The sequence below is a fragment of the Amblyomma maculatum genome, chromosome 5 (genome assembly GCF_055883805.1).
Source record: "Amblyomma maculatum isolate TAMU_Amacu chromosome 5, ASM5588380v1, whole genome shotgun sequence".
NCBI lineage: Eukaryota > Metazoa > Arthropoda > Arachnida > Ixodida > Ixodidae > Amblyomma > Amblyomma maculatum.
The window spans coordinates 40,010,761-40,035,082 of NC_139348.1; the positions used below are offsets into that span (position 1 = coordinate 40,010,761).

At 46.8% G+C, this 24,322-nt stretch overlaps 1 protein-coding gene across 3 annotated transcripts in view; it reads left to right on the forward strand.

Moving 5' to 3' along the window:
- Positions 1-21,786, forward strand: part of LOC146188111 (uncharacterized) — a 40,641-nt gene extending 18,855 nt beyond the window's left edge. The window contains exons 1-2 of one of the 3 annotated variants that reach the window (XM_084603631.1): positions 15,134-15,288; positions 19,886-21,786. In XM_084603631.1, the coding sequence (XP_084459757.1) occupies positions 19,973-21,265 (1,293 nt within the window). In that variant the 5' untranslated portion in view covers positions 15,134-15,288; positions 19,886-19,972 and the 3' untranslated portion in view covers positions 21,266-21,786. Of the gene's footprint in view, positions 1-15,133; positions 15,289-15,324; positions 15,425-19,885 lie in introns of those variants that run through there. The other 2 variants (XM_084603632.1, XM_084603630.1) reach the window with 2 other exon arrangements.
- The last annotated feature ends 2,536 nt before the right edge of the window (positions 21,787-24,322 follow it).

Here is a 24,322-nt window from a genome sequence, read left to right on the forward strand (position 1 = left end):
CCCTTGTGTGCCTTTCTTATAAATGAACAACTCACGTTTTTTTTTTTTGACCAATACTTTTACAACACTACAATATGCACCAAGATTCTGGACCCATAGCCAAGAGCTAGTGTCGGGTCCATGCACAATAGTCAGGCTGACTTTCTGCGCGGTGGCGTTCGTACGGCCCGTGGGATTATCTTAGCCCCTGTTGCGGTTCTGTAACTCCGCACACAAATGTCTGCATGACGCAAAACATAGTTACCGAGAAGCGGAGGAGTGGTGAACTTTCGTTGTTTTCAGATCTTCATTCACCTATCCTAAGCACTGCCGGAGTGAAAACCCGAAGGGGGGGGGGGGGGGGGGGGGGGGGGGCAAGATTGCTGAGTTGGTGCATTGATCTAGCTGCTGTCCAAAACGCTGGTATATGAAACGAGGAAGGGAAAACATTGCCTTGTTTGTCAGAAGTTGCCAGGGGAGTGCCGAAAGTCTGGCTTGGCTCACAAACGCGTCTTATACAGCTGTTTTGTCTGAAGATGTCTGGTAATGGGTATATCCCGCTTGGAATTGCGCGCTAGTGTTGCTTTTAGTAGCACTGCCATCCGGGCCTGTGAGTGTCATCTTCGCAGAGGGATTCATTCGTAAGAACGACGGAAGAAAAAAAACGCCTGTTCGCTGAGACTGTCCGCTCTCAATGGTTGCCACTTCTCTATTCGTACGCCTCGTATGTATAGTTTTCGCTTCTCGCGTATCGCACGAAAATAGAACAAGGGGATATTGGGGCGAATTTGTGGGCCGCAGCGAAACTGAGCGATTCTGCTGGACGCATGCCGCCGCAAATAAACCCAAGGTAGGACTCTGAGTCTTTTTGGATGCATACCTGCATTTTCATATTTCGCCAGGTTGAGTGTGGAGTACCATCCGAGAAATCGTTCGAAAGTGACTCCGCTAGTGGGTTTTGAACCAAGGCCAAGCCAACCAGATCACTTCACCATATCGAGGTTGTTTTTTTATCATCACCATCATCTCTGCGCCATCACGGTTGCAGGTTTATTCAAGTGCTAAGCTTCCAGTGTTTCACGACACTCTTTTGCTGTAGCTTTCATCTGTTATAGGTAAATAAGACATTATCTGAACCTATTTCATCCTAATAGAAGCTTAAAGCACCCGTTAAATAATCGGGTAAACTGACAAAACGTTGCAAAGCAAAGCTGACTGAAGCATAACTGAAGCATAACTAAACGAGTCCTCTTGCTAACGCTCTCGTTTAGCGGCGACTGTGTAGATAAAATTCGGATTGGTCTAAGATATGAATTTGACGCCACACGCGAAGTGGCGGATTTGAACACTCACCAAACAAAAAAATAAGATTACAAGGCTGCAACATGACTGAAACGTCGTTAGGATATCGAAGATAGAGTAAGTGGCATGTAGTAAAATATATAAAATTCGGGGAAAGGAGCATAGTTTCTTACTATTGCCTGGAGAAAGCTGACGCCACCGTCTATGGGAGTTTGATGGACCCTCTTGAAGACCGCCTCAGCCATCGTGGGCGATCTAAGCATCATGAACCGGAGCGCTACCGAAGGAAGAACAATTCTTTGCCAAAAAAAAAAGTTAAGATCGGTTTACAATCACAAATGTTCAAACATTAAATATGCAAGCTGTAAATCACCGCTAAGAAGCAGAAAAGCAAGTGTAAAATGTGCCTAAAGTGTTGAAATATTTTTTTCCTATACAAAAAAAAGGGGGCCAAATATAACACATCGTTGAAAGCAATTTTCGCGCTTTACTGGTGCAGGTGAGAGTGCGAATGCTTTTTTTTTTTTTTAAGTATACGTCAAGTACATCAAGATCTTTTTCATCCAAATTTATAAAACCAGAGACGTTCGGTTCATCGTGTCTGCCGTTGCACTTTCGTCACTACGCTTTTTGATCAGCATATTGCACACCATGACAGCACCATGACCATTCCATGACGCAGCGCTGACAGACTTTACAAAGAAAAACATGAAAAAGAAGCCGAAACCTGTCCTGCCACAAGTGGCGGTCGTAGTTTATACTGACAAGCGATTGATAAGTCCCTTCTACGAGCGCTCCCTTCCATCGAAATCTGCGGCCAAGATAACTGCCGCCTGCCGATCGACTTATCATTCGTTGTCAGTAGCAACAGTAGCAAGTGGCGCATGCAACCTTTTTTAACGAACTAAAATGATCCAAAAACAGTGCAAAAATAGACTATGCAGTTGCGGTCACCGTCCCCCCTCCCCCCTTTTTCCCTAGCTCTTAACAATAACAGAGAAATTTTCTGCACAGGTCCTCAAGAGCAGTGCATATTCCGCTGAAACTGAGTGCGCAAGTGCGCAACACGAGGCGTTTCTGAACGAGATGTATCTCTGCAAGGCCGATCTAATCTGTGGTAGACGTAGCCGGTATAACAAGCAAAACTGTTTATTCATACATCAGGTAATGGCGCCCGTTTTCGCTCTGCTTGGCGCGGTCGCCCATGCCGGGGTCTCCCGGCAGTCCGCCTGGTTAGCTTGCTGCTTGGAGCGCTGTCATCAGTGGCGCCCACAACACCCCCCCTTTCCTGAAAGGTTTGATCTCACAGGTCCAGGCGTTCTGGTCGCTTACAAACACGTCCACTTCTTGTGATGCTCGTGTCCTGCAACGGTTGCAGGTGTCTTGCTGTACGTCTTGCTTGTCCTCTGTCGGTTTGTACAACGTAGGACCTTGGTTCTGATGTTGGCTGTGTTACCATGCCGTGTGATGCGGCTCCAGCGAGGATGCGCACCGCTGTGCCTGGTGGTAAGCGCTCTCGGCTCCGTACCATGTGCCGGGTGTCGTATGATCGTTTTGTACGAGCTCTGTAGGCTTCATTATTTTGTCTGAATTCGCTGTCGTCCCACTTCGGGGCTAGCAGCTTCGAAGTGGTTGGTAGTGTGGTGTCCAGACGACGACCCATTAAGAGTTCTCCTGGTGAAAACCCTTCCACGCTGGGTGTGGCCCTGTAGGCAAGCAACGCTTCGTGTATGTTGGAAGACTTCCTCAAAAGCTGCTTTGCTGTCTGCACAGCCCTCTCAGCCATACCGTTGCTCTGCGGGTAGTAAGGGCTTGAAGTTGTGTGTGAGGCTCCCCAGTGATGCACTAGTCCTTTGAACTCTGTTGAAGTGAACTGCGGCCCGTTGTCTGTGCGTATTGTCCGTGGAACACCGTACCGTGCAAACATTGGCTCCAAGACTAGGGCTATGCTTTTGTAGCTGTCCTCGGCAGCTGTTCTAGCTCGAAAAATCTGGAGTAGTAGTCTACTACTGCAACATACTCTTTCCCCTCCTGCGTGAAGAGATCCATGCAGACTGTGTCCCAAGGGTGAGCTGGCAAGGGGGTTAGAAGCAGGGGTTCTGTTTCTGGCTTTCTGTGTTCTCTGCAAGTTGGACACTTTTCCACGTAGTCTTCAATGTACTTGCCTATGCCTGAACACCATATGCCTTCTCTTGCCCTCGCTCGGCACCTCGTTGTGCCCAAGTGGCCTGCATGGAGTTTTTCCAGAACCTCTACTCTGATGTCTGGCGGGATGATTATTCTGTCGCCTTTGAATAGCAGACCATCAACGAGCGAAATCTCACTAGCCACCTCGACGTAGCTTTCCAGGTCAGGTGACAGCCCATGCACAGTTTAACCATGATGTAGTACAGAAGGTAGCCACCCTGGAAAGTGTTGCGTCTGACTGGATGCTTGCCCTGATTCTGTCCAGCATTTGGTTTGAAGCAGGGAGCTGTTCAAGTGCTAATTCTTCAAATTCGCGCACTGCACTCTCGAGAGTTCTTTCTTTGTCTGCTGGTTTCCCAGATGGCTTCCGGGACAGAAGGTCAGCTGTGTACAGCTTTTTGCCGAGAGTTGGGACATGGTGTAGTCGTACTCCAAAAGGCGCATCCTGAAACGTTGAAAGCGAGGACTCAGCTCGTCAAGCCGTTTAGTCGTCAGCAGCGGTATTAACGGCTTGTGGTCCGTTTCCACGTGAAAGGTTGATCCCAGCAGGTATTTGTGGAAATGTTCGCAAGCCCATGTGATTGCCAGTGCCTCCCTTTCGATTTGGGCATATATTTGTTCTGTATCCTGTAAGGGAGCGTGATGCATATGCCACAGGTAGGAGCTTTTCGTGCGACTGCTGTAGAAGTACAGCCCCAAGACCGTATGAGGAAGCATCCACAGACACTGTGTGAGGCGACTGAGCATCGTATTGAGTGAGAATCGGCGTCCTGCTTAAAGCTTGCTTGAGTTTGTCAAAACTCTGCTGCTGAGCTGGGCCCCAGTGACAGTTGGCGTCTTGGTGGAGCAAGTCTCTGAGAGGCTTCGTAAAGTCTGCTAGCTCTGGAAGAAATTTCGCTAGGTGGTTTGCAGAGCCCAACAAAGACCTGAAGTCTGACACTTCACATGGTGGGTCTAGCTGGACTATGGCCCTGACATTTTCCGGGTCGGCACTGACTCCTGTTGAGTTTACGACGTGTCCTAAGAACGTTACTTCTGTTTGTCGAAAGGAGCACTTGTCGATGTTGAGGGTAACAACTGCATCTTCCAGCTGTCGTGTTCCTCAGTTGTCTTCCCTGAGACAATGATGTCATCTTGTAGACAACTCACACCATCTAGTCCTTCGAGCAGACGGAGCATTTCTCGTTGGTAGAACTCTGGCGCTGTGGAGATTCCGAAGGGAAACCTCAGGAACTGGAACCTGCCAACTGGTGTAATGAAGGTTGTGTATTCGCGAGAGTCATTGGACAGTGGCACCTGCCAGTACCCTGCTCGGGCATCTAGGCGGTTGAAAACTGTTGCACCTGCTAATTTTGCAAGACACTCGTCCACCGTAGGCATGAGCACACGTTCGCGTATTTTTTGTTGGTTGAGTTGACCATAGTCCACGCAGATGCGCAGCTCATTGTTCTTTTTTTGTGCGACAACCATTGGAAAACACCACTCGGTTGCTCGCTCGGTCTTCTGGATGACTCCATCCTTTCTAGTTCTTTCTTCACAAGTGGAAGCAGTGAAAGAGGCACGCGCCTAGGATAACTGACTGCGTATGGCTCAGCATCCTTTTTGACTTTGATGCGGTACTCAGTCCTCATGACTCCAAGCCCAGACGTTAGCTTTGGGTATGACGCCAAGAAGTTGGGGACATCAGTTGATTGTGCGAGGGTTTCGTCTAGCTCAAGAGGGCGCTGTAGAATCCCAAGCGATTCTATACTGGTCGACTGAGCAGCGGTCCTTTTAATCCTTTGATGATGAAGACTGCTTCTTGGACTTCAGTGTTGCGTCAGGTGACTGTTGCATGGATGTAGCCAACAGTGGCTATCGCTGTCTGGTCTGGGCCTATCAACAGCTGTTGCGTTGACTTGATGGATCCCATGACGGTTCTGTCGTACTGGTCGTGTGCGATTGCAGTCACATCCGCGCCGGTGTCGACCTTGAAGGTAAAAAGCAAGTTGTTCACGGTAGCAGTAATCTTCCACGGCGTGCTCACTCCCACTTTGATTTCGCCTAGATATAGCTCTCCGAGATCTTTTGATCGCTGTCGGATACTCGAGGTCTAGTCCTTCGGCTTAGACATGCAGACGCGGGTGTAGTGGCCTTTTTTCCCACACTAGTTGCACGTCTTGTCTATCGCAAGACGCTGTGTCTTCGTGTGGTCATGCACACCACCACACCACTTGCAGCGATCGTCTCCCGTCTTGTCTGTATGTTGAGGGCGCGACTTGAAAGGCACCTTCGCTTCGTTCCGGCGACTTGTGACGTTTGTCTGGTCGCGAACTTCTCCCATGCCGAGAGTTGGCTGTTCGATGGAGCGAATTTCCTTGTGTTGAAGTTTCACGCTCTCTGAATTGCGGGCAACTGTGATTTCTTTTTCGAGAGTGAATTCTGCGTCAAGCTGCAGGCCCTCGCTGAGTTGTACGTCTCGCAAGCCGACCACGAGCCTATCCCGAATCAGTTCGTCTTTGAGAGTTCCGTAATCGCATCTTTCGGCCATCTTGAACAGTTCAGTCGCAAATGCGTCGACGTTTTCATGCTGCTCTTGTTTCCGAGAATTAAATCGTGCTCTCTCATAGATGACATTCTTTCGAGGTAGGAAATGCTTTTCAGAAGCACTCACCACGGCGGAGTATGATGCCATCTGTTCGTCTGTCACTTTCAAAGCAGCGAGCACGTCCTCCGCTTCTTCGCCCATGGCGTAGAGTAATGTGTTGATTTGCGTCGTCTCGTCCTGTCCTGTCAGACCGGAGATGAGTCGGTAGCGTTCCCACCTGCGGTGCCATCGTGTCCAATCTTCGGGCTTGCGGAAATCGAGCTTTGTCGGCAGTTCCACGGCGAGCGGGTTGAACGTCTTTCTCGGAGTGCCGCTCGCGCGCTCTTCGTTCGCGCCGCGAGTGTCTGGCATGACGCTGCGGCCACTTACGTTGGGCTCGCTGTCCTTCTGGGTGTCACGCTGCGTTGGTTATCCCTCCGCTGCCGCCATGTGGTAGACGTAGCCGGTATAACAAGCAAAACTGTTTATTCATACATCAGGTAATAGCGCCCGTTTTGCTTGGCGCAGTCGCCCATGCCGGGGTCTCACGGCGGTCCGCCTGGTTAGCTTGCCGCTTGGGGCGCTGTCGTCATTGGCGCCCACATGTTCGTCCGAAACAGTCCGACTGCAGTCGGACTGTTTCGCACCAGGTAGCAGCACCCTGGCCCATGGCGCATAGAGCGTCCATGGTGACTGAATTGCAGCGCGCCATGCATTCTCTCCAGGTAATCGGAAAATAGGGAGGATAAAATCGAACTCCAGACATTTGCGTTGCTACTCAGGTACACCGGCGCATTCATAAGGCTCGGTTGGCGCGGGACTTTATATACATGTCGTAAGGTCTTCGTGGTAGCTTCCTGCGGTATGTTTACGAGTGTGTGTGAGGATATGGAGGCGCTACTTAGGGCAGTAGTGATTAAGAAGGTAACAATTGGCGCATGTCGGCGAAGGGTGAGTTTGTGTGTGAAAAGCCACTGACCGCAGCCATTGACGCATTCGTGTCACGACGGGTTCAGCGCTGCTGTTCAACATGTGGACATCAACTGTGGACGCACATTCGGAAAATTACGCCATAGTTCTCGTAATAAGCTTCGGTAATCAAAAAGTAATAAGAATCATGAATACCTTCAGCAAACGGAAGAACAGGAAGTGGACATAGAAAAGTCCTAACGGGGAGCCTAAAAATGTAATTGACTTCGTACTGTGTTAAAACCCAGCTATTATGCAGGAAGTAGAAGTAATCGGGAAAGTATGATGCAGTGACCACGGGATGGTAAGGTCTGTAATTAGTCTAAATCTGAAGAGGGAACAGAACAGAAGAGTAAGATAGTAATCTATCAACGAATTAGCGTCGAGGGAGAGGGCACAACAGTTCAGGATCTCGCTACAAGATAGATATTCAGCTCTAACCGAGGAAGACATTAGTGTGGAAGCAATGAACAATAATTTCAGAGATCATTACTGAGTGCGCTGTTGAAGTAAGCGGTATATAATTAAGGATCTCGCTACAGAATAGATATTCAGCTCTAACCGAGGCTGACTACATGACTACTCCGAGGATGACTGGAAGCAATAAAAAATAATTTCAGAGATACCATTACTGAGTGCGCTCTAGAAGTAGGCGGTAGGATAGAGAGTACCGGTAAGCTGTCAAAGGAGACGAAAAATTTGATTAGCATGAAAGCTTCCAATCCAACAGGCCAGGTAGAATTGGCAGAGATATCAAAGTCAATAAGCGCAAAAAGGCCAATATAAGGACGTATAACATGGAGGAAATTGAGCATGCCATAAAGAACGAGGGAAGCCTTAAAGGGGTGAAAAAGAAATTGGACATAGGCAAAAATCAGATGTATGCTCTAAGCGACAGGGCGGACAACGTCACCACGAATATGGACAAGATAATCAAAGTAGCCGAGGTTGTTCTATACTGATCTCTACTGTGTACCAAAGTAGTAAGTACAGTAATGAGATTGACGGTAGGGACAAACAGTCAGACGTTCCGCCAGTGACGACGCATGAAGTTGAGAAAACGCTAGAAGCTATGGAAGCTATGGGAAAGGGGAAAGCAGCTGGCGAGGATCACGTAACTCTAGATTTATTGAAGGATGGGGGAGGGGAGGGGGTATATCGTGCTAAAAAAACTGGCCCCCCTGTATACGCAGTGGCTGGTGTCATCGACGGTACCGGAACCATAGAAGAACGCAAACATTATCTTAATTCATAACAAAGGGGAAGCCAAAGATTTAAAAAATTAGAGCAATCAGCTTATGTATGAGGTATTTACTAAGGTAACCACTAATAGAATCCGGACAACCTTAGACTGCAACCAAGCAAAAGATCAGGCAGGTTTTCGCAAAGGGTTCCCTACTATCGACAATATCCATACCATCAATCACGTGATAGGCAAATGCTCGGAATATAACCAGCCCTTATACATAGCATTCATTGATTATGAAAAAGCATTTGACTCACTAAAAACCTAGGCGGTCATGCAGGCATTGCAAAATCAGGGTGTAGATGTGCCGTTCGTGAAAGTGCTGGAATATATATATATATATATATAGAGGGTGCACAGCAAACATAGTTCTGCATAAAGAAAGTAACAAAATTCCCATAAAGAAAGGTGTTAGGCAAGGAGACACGATCTCCCCAGTACTATTCACAGCTTGCTTAGAGGAAGTATTCAGAGACTTGGAATGGGAGCAGTTAGGGATAAGGGATTTGCTGATGACATGAATAGCTCAGGGGATGAACTGCAAATAATGATTGATGACCTAGACAGGAAAAGTAGATAGGTAGGCTTGAAAATCAATATGCAGAAGACTAAGGCAATGTTCAACAGCCTCGGGAAGGAACAGCACTTTACATTAGGTAGCGAAGCACTGGAATTAGTAGGCTGCTGCTTTTCTGAAAGGCGTTTAAAAAGCAGCGGACGGTGACCAGATCTTAAGTATCCCCCTTCCAACACTATATTGCTACGAACTGTACGCTTCAAGCGTATGGTAGGATTTCGGTTCCCACGTGTGGAATCGACCTGCTCTGGGAACACAAAAAAGTGTCATAGAAGGGCACGTTTGACCAAAGCCGGAAGCTCGAGAATATATTTCCACGTGCCAATCTCTGGGTGCACGTATTCCGCGTACTTGGAGCAGAATTTTCTTTTTCTGCCTCAAAAATTACAGCGCGATTCATTCATGACGCAAACGCCTATATCAAACTTTGTTTTCAGAAAAACTATGTGGTTGCGACAATTTTACGAAATATATCGTCGTGTATCATATTCAGCGGTAGCGTAGCGGTAGAACATCCGCCTCGCATGCAAGAGGACCGTGGTTCGAATCCCGGTGCCGCGCAGCTCTCCACCGGATAATAAAAATCCGCGTGTTGATGGAATTGCATAAACAGGTCTGGGGCGCCTGTCAACTCCGGCAAAGCACTCTCTCACCAGAACAGGAGTTGGCCACACTGGTGAAATAATTGTCCATAACCTACCACGATTAGTGTTATAAAACCCCGGCCCTCAGTCATCAGCTGCTGCGGATCAATTGACCACGGCGGCGGTCAGACCTCTGACGCAACGGGGGGTGCTAAGAATCTCTGGCTCCGCTGGACAGGCCGCCATTAGAAACTGACCCTGGCAACTAATAACGCTAGAATCCTAGCTAGTGAAGCTAGCTTAGCAGTGCTGTTAGAGGAACTAGAGGGTATGAAATGGGATATCATAGGGCTTAGTGAGGTTAAGGGGCCGAATCAGGCATATACTGTACGAAGTGTAGAATTGGCAATGCAGAAAGGAAAGACGCAGTATACTGTACTGATGGGCGGTTTCAATGCCAACTTAGGGAAAAAGCAGGCAGGAGACCAGGCAGTAGGGGACTATGGCATTGGCTCTAGGAATAGCAGGACTGACCTATTAACGTGTTCTAACCCCGCCATTGTGCAGGACGTAGAGGTAATCGGAAAGGTGCGATGCAGTGACCACAGGATGGTAAGGTCTCGAATTAGTCTAAATCTGAAAAGGGAACGAAGCCGATTAGAAAGAAACAAATTCATAAACGAATTCGCGGTTACAGGTAGGGCAGTAGAGTTCAGGATCTCGCTACAGAATAGCCTAGAAGCAATGAACAATATTTTCAGATATCATTACTGAGTGCGTGGTAGAAATAGCCGGTAGGATAGTTAGAGAGGATACCGGTAAGCTGTCTAAGAAGACGAAAGATTAAATTAAGAAATGCCACAGTATGAAAGCTTCCAATTCAACAGACCAGATATAATTGGCAGAGATATCACAGCTAATCAATAAGCCTAAAGTGGCCGTAATAAGGAAGTATAACATGGATAAAATTGAGCATGCTGTGAAAAACGGGGCAAGCCTTAAAGCAACGAAGAAGAAATTGGGCATAGGCAAAAATCAGATGTATGCGCTAAGGGACGGGGCGGGCAACGTCATCACGAATATGGACAAGATAGTCAAAGTAGCCGAGGAGTTCTATACAGATCTCTACAGCAGCCAAAGTAGTCAGGACAATAACGAGATTGGAGGTAGAGAAAACCGGTCAGACATTCCGCCACTGACGACGGACAAGGTTAAGAATGCGTTGGAAACTATGAAAAGGGTGAAAGCTGCTCAAAAGGATCAGGTAACTATAAACTTTTTCAAGAACGTAGGGGGGGGGGGGAGGAGATATCGTGCTAGGAAAACTGGCCACCCTGTATACGCAGTGCCTGGTGTCATCCACAGTGCGGGAACCATGGAAGAACGCAAACATTGTATTAATTCATAAGAAAGGGAACGCTAAGGACTTCAAAAATTACATACCAATCAGCTTACTGTCTGTTAGGTGTAAGGTATTTACTAAGGTAATCGCTAATAGAATCAGGACAACCTTAGATGCAATCAAGCAAAGGATCAAGCAGGTTTTCGAAAACGGTACTCTACTATCGATCATATCCATACCATCAATCAGGTGATAGAAAAATGCTCGGAATATAACCAGCCCTTATACATAGCATTCATTGATTACGAAAAAGCATTTGACTCAGTTGAAAGCTAGGTGATGATGCAGGCATTGCGAAATCAGGGGGTAGACGAGCCGTACGTGAAAGTGCTGCACAGTAACCATAGTTCTGCATAAAGAAAGTAACAAAAAAAAATCCTATAAGAAAAGGTGTTAGGCAAGGAGACACAATCTCCCCAGTGCTATTCACAGCTTGCTTAGAGGAAGTATTCAGAGACTTGGGATGGGAGCAGTTAGGGATAAGGGTAGATGGAGAATACCTCAGTAATCTGCGATTTGCTGGTGACATTGCCTTGCTTAGCAACTCGGGGGATGAACTGCAGATAATGATTGATGACCTAGACAGGAAAAGTAGAAAGGTATGCTTGAAAATCAATATGCAAAAGATTAAGGTAATGTTCAACATCCTCGGGAAGGAACAGCAGGTTACGCTAGGTAGCGAAGCACTGGAAGTAGTAGGCGAATATGTCTACTTAGGACAGGTAGTAACCGCAGATCCGGACCATGAAAGGGAAAAACAAGGAGAATAAGATTGGATGGAGCGCATTTGGCAAGCATTCCCAGATTATGACTAGCAGCTTACCGGTATCGCTGAAGAGGAAAGTACGCAAAAGTTGCATCTTACCTGTACTCACCTATGGGGCTGAAAGGTGAAGGCTAAGAAAGAGTGTTCTACTTAAGTTGAGGGCAACGCAGAGGGCTAGGGAACAAAAAATGTTATTGGTAACATTAAGAGAAAGAACCGTGCGGAGTGGGTCAGAGAAATAACTGAAGTTACTGACATCCTAGTGGAAGTCAAAGAGAATAAATGGACATGGCCAGGACATGTAGTGCGAAGAGGGGATAACCGATGGTCGCTTAGGGTAACAAACTGGATTCCAAGGGAAGGAAAGCGTAGCAGGGGGCGGCAGAAAGTTAGGTGGGCGGATGAGGTTAAGAAGTTCGCAGGGGTCAATTGGATGCAGCCACCACAAGACCGGGTTAATTGGAGGAATATGGGAAAGGCCTTCGCCTTGCAGTGGGTACAGTCAGGCTGATTATGACGATGCTGATGATGATGATAATTATTATGATGTATCATATATGATACACCATGCAGTTAGTGGTATTTCTGTGAAAATATAAAATTGCACATAGGCGGCTCTAACTGAACGGGAATTGCATTATGGATTACCAAACGGCAATTTCACGAACAAAGCATTTTTTCTAGAGATCCAGACAGACCTGGTCTAAAGAAATTAATTACAGTTCCACTTCGCACCCATCTACAACTGTGGTATTTCCTGCAACGCTTTCTCAACGCAAGATCTTGAAACTAGCTCAGCATTTTGAAACTGTGTGCCATCGCTCGTGCAAGCCTAACTTTATTGACCGAGTTCTGAAGGGCGGCGGACAACGCAAATTAACCGGGCCCTACGTTCTCAGGGGCCCCCGAGAGCCGTAAATGAATGGCCGATTTCGAGGTTTGGTCCAAAAAATAGTCAAGTCTTCCTCTTCATGAGAACCCATGTTTAAAATTACAGCCTATGGATTACAATATCGAATGCTTCAAAAGCTGTTCGTCGCATCGTACGCTTAATCCCAAAGTCAACCTCATATTTCGCCAGCCAAAGGAAACACTTTGCACTCGTCCAAAAAGATAAAAAATACAATGGTTTTAGTTAGTTCTAATTGGTTTCAGTTAACTTCAGGTGGCCACAGCTGGTGCTGAACTGGCATTAACTTGTTGCAGATGCCTACCAGCTAGAAGTCAGCAAGTTTCAGTTTGAGTCAAGTAGAATGCACAGGTTCTATCGTCCTTTCAAATTCGAGCCAGCACATACCAGCTAGTAAACCAGCTGACATCTGCCTTTATGCTGTTGGGGTCAGTTGTGGGTTCGATTAATTTGAGCGTAAGCACTGAAAGCTGTAACAAAAGCAATAAATTATTAGTTAGAGATTATGACTGTCACAGTTGACAGACGTATCAGCAATTTGCTGCTTGCTGAGAGGGGAGATACGAGATTCTCAGGTGGGCTAACATAGAAGTTCTCATCATGAAACTCTCCCAGCAAAAGACTGAAAAACACTTATAGAAACTTCAAAACCTTTCTTCACTTGCTCAAGAGTAGAATGAAAAAAGCAGACGTGTTATACGAATACATACTCCATTTAAACGCTGAATTGCTGTTAAATGTTTAAACTTATAAGTGTTTCTTTGTGCAATTGGCAGGTATTGCTCCTGAAAAAAATTGAAATAGGAGCGCGCTTAAGCTTTGTCTTGTAGACGCGATAGCATGGCTTAAGGGCTCACCCTAATGTAAAAAAAAATACATGAGGAAAGGCGGGTTATAGGGGCCCTCTTAATTTTTTTTTTTATCCGGATCCTCGTCACTGTTACTTCGGCACTGGGTGAATAGTGTGGATAAGTAGCCTTCGAAACTTCGCAGTAGCACCACGTGGTGCTGCGTTGATGTTTTCATTGAGGAGCCTCTTATTTTTAGTTTTCTGCAGCTCAACTTCTTCCACTTTCTGTTCCTCTCAGCATGACATAATTCTGACCCCTCAACAATATACGGTCCAACAACTTCTTTCTCCTCCATGGTCGTCGGTCAGCTAGCTATTTAAAGAGTAATTTCAGATTAAAGGCTCTTCTGAACTCCATTTAAAAGGTAGCACACATCCATGGAAATGACTAAAGGATTTCGGTGCAGTTAATTGCCTTGTGTCATCGTTGCCGCACCCAAATATATGATGTCGTCTCCTGGCTTTGTTCACCGCTTGTTTTACAGCTGCTTCAATTCAAAAGCATTCCATACCGCAACCTAAAATGGAACCCAGGGAATCTGGTTCATTTGCTTGTTGTAAAATGTGAACAAAAACCTTTTAGAAAAAATATGACAAAATGGATTCGAATCGTTGCCTCCGGTGTTCAAAAATGTGTCGCTAATCCATTAAGCCACAGAAGCGGCAGGAGGAGGGCTTTTTAAATGATGCTCTTCGTTTTCATAGGTTCTGCTTTTTCCCAGTAACTGATGCTGCTGGGAGGACACTAACGTCGAGAGAACGGAATTACGCCTCAGCATGATCTTGTAATGTTAGTAAAGATAATTCGCTTTCTACTTTGTTTTCGATCGTCTATTTCTTCTGCACCACGAGGGTTGCAATGCAGCGATTTTTTTTCCTCCTACAATCTAGATAGAATCTTTTTCCTAGGCAGTCAGTGGACTGCCTCTACACTTTCACTGTGGCTACCACAGACTGTCGAATGAGCGCAGGAGCTCACTTGGGTCTGCCTCACTATATAATCCTACTACTTTAATTAATTAGGAATGGGAAGTAATCTGAGCTCGCAAAAGTGTGTAAAATCATTCGAATGCAATGAGTTTATTTCCTGCTACTGAAATCATCAAACAGCATGAAGTGGCAAAAAGTACCCAAAGCTGCATGGTGTAACATATCTTATACCACGAGTAAATACCCTTATCACAGTGTTGTCTGAACGATTATTGTGCAGCTGTTGTTGTAATTAGACAAAATAAATCTCAGTAATGTCTTAATTTTTTCGAGGCACTACTTCAAGTCAGAATGAGCAAAATATTTCTTCTACCCATGGAATGTCAGCAAGAAATTCAAAAAAATGCTACCTCCTTGCACATTTGCAGTCAAAATCACTAAAAAATTCACTCAGAAGATTCAGTTACTGCGCACATGCATGGATTCCAGACAGTACACATTGTGGTACTAAATAAGAAAATTTTCTTCTTCTTGCAGTTCAGAACAATTTATCACAGAGGAAATTTAAGGATATTTACTTTCTCATATAGGATACTCTATGGGGTAAGGGGTTAGATATCGCTAATGCACAATTTAATGCAAGAAATGCACTCTTTCCGACTATGCGGCAACAATCCGCCCAGAAGAGAGAGACCAGGCCGCCGACCAAGCCGGTTTTTTTTTTCGGCTCGCCCCCTTGCCCACGTGTTGCCCTGACGTCACATTGTTTGCAAGCCCGGCGCGTGTGATTTCAGGCACTCCGGGCAACTCTGTAAAGCGCGTCTTCTCTTTGTCTGCACCCTTTTTCCTCGTATCTTTCCCTTTCCCTTACGGCGCGGTCGGTGCTCTTGCCCCCTCGGAGTTCCTTTTACCGCGGCCGCCAATTCCAGCCAGGACGCGCCACAACCGGGCGGTCAGAATATGCGTCGGAGATCATCAGGTTCTCAAGCCCTTTGACGACCTCCGGTTACCGAAATCCAGGTACGTTGAGGCTTGACCAACCCTTCTGTCCTCTTGATAGCGCTGGGGAGACAAAGCCCTGCTAAACGTGCGACGACTTGGAGACGGTCAAAAGTACGCCGAGCGTCGTCGCGTTCGACGGCGGTTCGCTCTCTCGGTAAGCAGGCTTCACCGGCAATGCCACTTTACGCCAGGCATCGAATGAGTAAATAAACAATTTCACGCGCGTGAATTCGCGGAATGCTTAGGACGGTCGTTCCGTGTATTGTTCGCTCGTCAGTTGGGGTGTGCGTTGTGCCACTGTCTAATGCAAGATCTGTTACACTCCTTTGTCTGCCAGGTGTCGTCTCTGAAATGTGCGGCTGCACAAATTTTTAAAAAGACTCATTATTTTCTAGGTTGCACCGCGCAATAAAATAGTGTTGTGAGGATATTATGTATGTTGCGGCAGCGTTACGGATTGAAAGAAGAAATCATGTTATAAGTTTTATCATAAGTAATATTTGAACGTTAACAATGAACCTTGTACCAATTCTCCGTTGAAATTTAACGTACCATGGGTGACAAAGGTCTCTTGACCGCATCTCTGGCAATTTTGGACTAGAAGCGCAATGTAAACGAAGTATCGCCTTATTTCTCTAGGACACATAAAAGAACTGAGGTCCAACTTTTATATCGACCAGTATGGTCCAAGGCTACTGGCCGATACGAAAGTTTTGGCCTGTAGTAGTAGTTTGCGTGGTCCATAGACTTTTGTCCCTGATAGTGCAATGTATATATTGCAGCATAAACATTAGTGTTCAAGCTCAACTTGTTCTAAACTTGTGCGCAAATGTCATTGTATTGTTTAAATGATAACTATGACGCCCCGCCGCGGTGTTTCGGTAGTTAGTGCGCTCAGCTGTGGCTGGAGTGCCGGGCTCGATCCCGTCGGCAGCGACCGCGTTTGGATGTTGGATGTGGAAAACAAGACGCGCTTGTATGCGGTACCAAGTCAGTGCACACCGAAGGACCGCGTGTAGCCGAAATTATTCGGAGGCCTTCACTATACGGTGCCTATCACAGCCTGAGTCAGTTTTGCAACGTTAAACCATAACTAAACGGCAACATTACGAATGTAGTTTCAAGCACAGTGTCCCAGGTCCTTCCTCGCTGTTCTTACAAAAATGATGTTATTTAAGTAGTATAGTGCTTAAAAGATAATTTCAGCCTTACCTGTCCTAGATTTCATATAGAGAGACCCCTCTTTTTCTTACAAGACGCTTCTTTTATTACCCGTTCACCACTATCACTCCTGGTAGACTATTTAAAAAGGTTACACCAACTTTTCTGCGTCATATCAGAGGTCAATAAGTTGCGTGCATCGACCCTTTCATTAAATTATGGATAGGACCACGCTGTAAGATAGGACGAAGCAGGAATAAAATTAACCTTGCCCCCCAACCACCCCTTTATTTTCAACCGCTCATCATGCGAAATGTGTCTGCCGATGCACAATATTGGTTTTGTTGAATCGTATCACTCAGGTATTGCCTTCAGACAGGTGGCCCTACAATTTCTTACAAGAGTACTGAACCGTTGCAGAGAAAGTGGCACGTAGTTTAGGCGCTTGAGGTTATAGCAAGCTTGGCACAGCATTTATTTGAAACCTATCGAAACATCAGTAAGAACTGACGTCACGTATAAATCAGCGTCTAACCGCACTACCTGAACCGCAAACTTACCGCCGTTGCATGCAACTAAGCGTCTTCTCTGCGTTCTCTCCTATTAGGTTTCTCTCTCATCAGCCAATGCCATAATACCCCGGTAGCAACATTTCTTTCCCTCGTCCGGCTTTAGGGCGGGTACCGGAGTACGTCTGATCACAGCCCCACCTCGTCAGTTTTCTTCTTTCTTTTTTTACCTGCATGTTTGCGGTGGCTTGTCCGTGCAATTTTCCAAACAAGGCGTTGCGTCTTGAGAGAGTTCGCCTCTTCCACTTCAGGCGGCTCAGTACGCACACGTGTGCTCGAGGTCACACGCGAACGAAGGAAAGGGTGTGTTGCGTTTTGACGTCACATTTTCTCTGCTGCCGACACCGTCGTCGAGTTCGGAGGGCAACATCAATTTGCGTCCACGAGCAAAGACACGATGTTACGAAGCAAATGTCCATACATGTTTCGCACGCAACCTTCAGACAGCTGCATGGCGTCGCGTTTTACTTTCCCTTATCGTTTCGAGGTCGTTTCTTCAGCGGCAACTACAAACATTCCTGACTAAACATTGCAATGTTAGCAGCAAATTTATTGTGTTACTCCAATTTCTAAAAGAAAGGCACCTAAATGAATGCAGTTCGTGTAGGAAATTCTTATGCATGGCATTGATGACAAAAAGGCTGCCTCGTTATATAATGTTTACGTCGAATCCCAAGAGCTTAATGATAAAATGCGCGGAAATACGGGAGATGCATGTGGTTTCCTTCAGCGAGTGTATTGGGCGCGCATGGAGAATACAGTTTTGCCGCCTCCTCCAGTTTTTTTTTTTTTTTTTTTTTTTTTTTTTTTTTTTTTTTTTTTTTTTTCCCGCGGGCGCGCTGCCGGCGGATCACAGACACTACCTTCCGGCTTCATTTCTTTACTCTCGCTTCTGCATCCGCTTGTCGCGAGTTACATGTGTTCCGCGTGCCTTCCAGTGAACGTGCCTTGCCAGTCGGCACTGAGGTAGTGGTAGCTTCCATGCGATGTTTCTGACAACCAAAAGAGTACCTTCTACGGGTGTGTAATAGAAGAGATCAAAAGGAAAATGAAATGAAAGGGTAGTCGTGTAGAGTCCGAGACATTTTACAGGGATTTAGCATAGCAGATACTTACTAGCACAGACGTATGCCGGTTTACCGGACGTCTCCTGCGCACGTATGTGGCCACGTCATCGGACGTCCGGTACGCTATCACCGTTAAGGCGTGGCGAGAATGTTGAAGCTGTATTCAATTTTGCGCGAAAAGCCTTCGCGGTTCGCAGCTGTGCGCCAAGAGGGTTTCATTAAATATCGACACTGGAAACCGTTGTGTGTGTTTACATGTAACACTACACTTGATGTGTGTCATTTGTTCCCTTTCGAACAGTGAGTTGAGGCCGCTGAAAAACAGGAGAAAACTGTTTCTCCAGATAGCACGCTGGATTAGGTTATTCAATCTCTTCACGCTGAAAGCCTTGTCATTTTGCGCTGCAATGCGATCATCGGGACGATTTGACTAAAAGTAGAGACTGGAGATCTTTTATTGGAAACACCAGGCCTCAAGCAAAAATCGAGCAATGCAGCAACGGTACCCTGCCATATTCTCTTAATCATCAGAGATGTCGTCAGTGAAACACCTGCACTGAACCCTTGTTTGGAGCGCTCGATAATTAACCTCAAATTAATACGTTGAGCGAAATATTGGGCTCAACACAGTAAATTGAAAAAAGTACTTGTGTTCTGTTGTAGCAGGAACTGAGTGCACGTGCACCGAGTGAAAGGGAATCCGCAATCTGGACCCTGATACCAGAGTCATTAACGTGTGGCGTCATACTCACAAAAAATAGAGCTTATGTATACCCCAACTCTTTACTACGCTACAGTTGATGCCTGCCCTCAGTGGGTCAACCATCGGGCTAATTGTTCAGTCAGTGCCTTGCTCAACATGGTCGTGCATAAAAGCGACAGGACACGCAGAACTGCACAGACATAATTAGGGACAGGCAGGAGATGAGTCGAAAAGAGGGACAACAAAAATGGTGCACTATTATAGGTGATATTGCCAGGCTTTGTCTTTGTCTCGTTTTGCCCCGCTCGTTTACAGTATGCCCCTCACCACCTCCAGTTCATAACAGTTCAAACTAGTGTTCTGCTATCTTTTACTGCAGATATGAAACTCCTGATTCTTAACAGCTGTGATTTTTCTAACACACGAGTTTCTCCCAGTCGCAGATATTTTTCTGTGTTCAAAAGTTAAGAGTGAAAGCGGCAATATGTTTGTGTTTTATTCTGCACTGGACCATCTACTAGCACCACGGCTATCTGTCTAAATATTTCGTATAAATTTATTTACTTACAGGTAAAAGTAGCGTGACTGATTAATTGATTGACTGATTTAATGAATGATTTGTAGTGAACTACGCGTTAAATAATTAATTAATTAATTAATTTCTTCTACATAGAAGAAAAACCATCAATCTTCAAGAGCTTATTCGTGTGACGTTATTGCAACTTTACTGGCAACCATGGCACGCACAACGCAACATAGGAAAGGAAGAAAGAGAGAGGGCCTATGGCGAATCATGACACGGCGTCAGTGAAATCCGAGCTGTGGTTGGACGGCGTTGCAAACGGCCTCTTAGTTGTCCCACAAATGAGCGGTGAGCAGCAGGGAGGAGGCCGGCAGACCGGCGCTGAAGAATCGGAAACATTTTTTGTATGTTTTTAGTTTCGAATCGCCCAACGTTATGGCGTCTCCGCAATACAGGGTTGCCACAACTGCCGCCTGCTAAACCTGATAGTGAATAGGGTGTATAACCTCGGTCGCTTACCATCTTTATACAACCTTCCTGCACGTACGGGTCCAGTTATGTTTATGCGTCTTTTCTTTCCTTCATTCTACAGTTCCGTCATCCGTCCAGGCCTGGTGTACGTGGTCTGGGGCGTATAGAACGAGATCCTGGTGACATTCTTCGTGTCCCAACAAGAAAAATGACTCCTCGAAGACCATTTTCGTCGGCCCTGTTGTTGGCCTCTATGCTACTGCTGCTTCCGACCGACACCAGGGCAACCAGCAAAGGCTCAGTTGCGTTTAAGTTAGGCTTGTACCGGGTCCGCAAGTCCTCCATCTGTGCAGCAGTGATAAACACTGGCAGCAACTTCTCGGCTGCTGAGCGTGGCAAAACTGCGGATCCTGGGATCGTGTTCGGCAGTGCCGACAAGCTGCCGCTGTCTGAATGCCACCATCAGCCACACGACTTCGTCATCGAGCAGCACGGACTCTATTCCTTCCTCTCGAATATGGACGTCCTGGCATCTTTGTTCGCGCGCAACTACAGCTTCACCTTCTGCGTGAACACCGAAGAGAGGATCGACTTTTCTTGTTACCGAGTGAGAGACCGGAACGGCGAGAAATACTTCGTGGCGCCGACCGACTACGAGCGGGTGCTTGTTCGCGGGCCCGTAGGCTTCTACAAGTGCCCACAGGCATTCGATGCGCTCTACGACGAGTACTCGTATCTGATCCAGAACGAGAGCCAGTGCGCCACCTTCCTGACTGTTTCCGGCTACGGCGTGCGCACTGACAGCGACCAGTGCATACGCCTGTTCCGCTACGGAGCGTTCAAAAACTACCCCGAAGTATGGAATGAGTGCCAGCGCTACGCAGAAGGCGAGAGCGGGAACTTCTACGACTGCCGTTTCGACGCTGTTCGCAATCCCTGGAACTACCCGACGCTGGAGGAGGTCTCCCGATGCGCCGACTCAGCACCCCGGATACAGTGCAGCTCGGTGCAGTTCAATTTGAAAGCCGATGAGCGCTACTTCTACCCCGGGATCGATGTGGAGGAGATGACGCAGAACAAGTACGACAGGGAAAGCTGCCAGCCGTTCAGCTTCGACGACTTGGACATATCGGCCGGCTGGCTTGGCGGCAGTCATTACAAACGAACAGCGGCTATCGGAGGGGGCGGCATTGTTTTGGCGATAGTCGTGTTCGCCTTGCGCATCATGTGTCGTGTGTATTTGTGCGGTTTGTGCCGAAGAGAACCAGCGCCGCTTGCAGCGCTATCTCTACAGCGCGCAAGCGTGTCCTCACCGGCACAGCCAACCCCACCTTCTGCGCCACCGCCCTATAGCAGCAACAGCACCAACAGTGCAAACACGGCCTTTTCCTCACCAGAGAAGCTCAACAACGCGGCAAGTGGCGCGATGAGGGGCCAAATGCGCAATATGTTTACGAGTCCCGCGTCAGAAGTCCCGTACGAGCGTCTCCACGCTGTCTGAGGGTAGTGCACGAGTGCTACTTGTTCCACTATAAGTGAGGGCTTAAACGCGTTCGCTTTTAAACGAGAACGTCCAAAACGATGTCGCCAAGACGTCCGCTGGAAAGCGCGGCAGTGCTACCATCCACGCACCGCCAAAATGCAAAGGACAAACAGGCACCATGCGTACGTAGTGTTTTTGCGCCGATAAGGTTTGTCACTGCACGCAAGAACGGTCAGTTCTACAAAGTCGACGCTAGCAAGATTCAGATGATAAGGTTTGCAAACCTGGTACACGAAGTATGGTACACGCCTTTTCCTCCTTTTTACCACGGCTCCGTTCTCAACACGAGAAACTGCTTTGTCCAAGCCCAAAAATGCATCGAACCGTGTGAGCGTTGGACATTGCCAAGCGGCGAAGTGACTACAGAGAACAAAAGACGGCCTCTCAGATGCCATCCGCTACATTGTGCATAGACGAAGCATCATATATTCATGTGGACCGCTGTGTTTAATAGGTCAATAAATTATTTCTTCATTTAATTCATTGCCTCCGGAAGAATGCCTATAGCCTCTGAAAGCAGCTGAAACGACCGATCCGAGGGCTGCCTAACTATAAGTACGGGTGAACGTTACGTGAAACGCTGGCGTTGTACACGTCTCCTCAGTTCAGACTGCTTCTGATAAGGTTCGAAGCACTTGGCCACTTCTACCGTGATCATCGATCAAGTAAGGACACCCAGGAAATGCGTGAAAACGTCGAGCGCTCTCAGCTACCTGGAGCGAATAAATCGTACAAAGCAGGCTCTCAACGAGCGATTATTTCTGCTTTGAGTAAAAAAGTGACGCGAGCAATGCCGTTGGTGCGGAGGGATGAGAGTTTGCGACATTAATTGCCGCTGTTGCGAGACTTATTTGAGTCGGCGGACTGAATACTGAATCATTCACTGAATACGTGTATGTTTGGCTGGCTTGATAAAGTTTACCAATGGAAGTGTGCCACATCATGTAAATGTGTTATCCGCTCGTCATGCATACGACATTGCTACCAGTTATGAGTTAGTGGCGAATTTCGTCCTACCCAGGCCGAGAGGTTGCTGTTTTACTCTTCCCGCCTCATCGACGTTATCCTCCCCGCTATCTTTTGTTCAATCAGTCACACTGACTGCTTTTCCCGCGCGCGACGAAGAAACAGGCCAACAATATTCTTGACAACCAAATCGGTCGCTGGACGAGGCAATCAGTGAAGCAGAATTCTGGGCCGCACTGGGTCAGATAGAACAACCTCAGTGGCAGGACTAGGCCTCATTACAAACAAGTCACTAAGTTACCTAGACTTAAAATATGTAATGGCACTCACAGCTTACACTAGCATATGCTAGGAGGCAGGCATCATCCAGAGCAGCTGGAAACATGCCAAAGACTACCAACACCTCATTTATCTCATATCCCGACATGGGAAACTCATGAAGCAGGTGGTACTGAACACACCGAAAACATGCCACACTCCTCATGCCACCCAAGAGCCATCATATGCCTTCTCCCACATCGTCACCCATCATGATCTTCTTTCTTCTCCCCTTCCCCTTCCCCAGTGCAGAGTAGCAGGCCAGATTTCAATTATTCCGGCCAACCTCTCTGCTTTTCCTTTCAATAAATCCATCTATCTATCTATGCTCTATGAAATACTCATTGCTTTCATTAAAGCTACACAAACAGTATTAGGATCCAATCTCAAAAATGTAGTCAGTAATACAACACGCAATACCGCCCTAAAACTTCTAGCCGAACTCCATCCAGGCGCACGGACATACAATTACTTTAAAGCGTTCCTAGAAAACAGCAAAAATCCCTATCGAACCACTCATATACAACCAAATCGGGCTCGGCAAAAGAGAGACGCCGCTAGAGGATGTCTTGTCGCCTTTTCCCTTCAACCTGGCTGTAATCAAGCTTCCAGACAGGTTCAACGCCTTAAAACATATCCATCACAATGTACAGACGACGTTACTGCATGAACGAACTACTGCTCAGAAGGGCAGACAGGAGCTCTCCAAACAGTGGTAGCCACGATGGAGGAGAAGACGGGCCGGCCCTGTGTCCCCAAACCAAATAAGTACCCTTCGTCATTCCACAGGGGGAAAACTTCGAAGACAGGGTCACATGCATTTGACATTAAGATTCATGGCAGAAACATCGAAGAGGTAAACATACGGCTCTTAGGACCACGGTGCCTAGGACTCCATATCTCCAGCCTCCCTCAGCGACATTATAGGCCTGGGGAGACTCGATGGCGTGTGCATGATCAAACCCATCGCCAACAAGAGACGAGGCCTGAAGTGAACACGACACACACAAAGTTCTTCAAGATTCTGTAATCGGCAAAATTACATACATCTTTCGTACCTCGATCTCAGGAAGGCAGAATAATAAGAGGCGTACGTGTAACCCGCCACGCATTCAATACGGTCCTACAGCCTGTCTGATTTCATAGTCAAGCATCAACTCTTCGCCTTGCATATTCGCAATTCCTTTCGGGGCGAAACTGAATGGGCCAATGCTCAGCCCGGCCCGAAATGCTATATAATTGCAATGGAAGCGATGATATAGAAAACAAAATTTTCACCACGATGAGTTTATTTAAGCTCTTATTGGCCGGAATGTTTTATTTGTGCAATGTTTATGCAGTAAATCAACGTTAGTTCTCACGTCTAAGGCGAAAAATCTGTAGAATATATAGCGGAACTGCATATACGTAGAATTATTTTTTTATAACATATGAAAAAAAAAATTACAAATTATATATTTATGAAAGCTTGAGGCAATATTGCAGCCCTCCTGGATAATAATTTTGCTCGGCGGCGCTGAAGTTTATGTCCACAAATGCGATGTTCACAAGTGCGAGATTCAAAGCTTCTTAGGGTGCTGCAACTTGTGGTTGCAATGACTAGCACGCTCTTAGCAAGGGAAGCAAGTTTTGGGTAAGCGTTTTCTTTATCAAAATGTCCGCTGGGTCGAATCCCGGCCTCGGCGGGTGCTTTTCGCTGGAGGAGAAAAGCAAGGCGCCCGTGTGCTATGC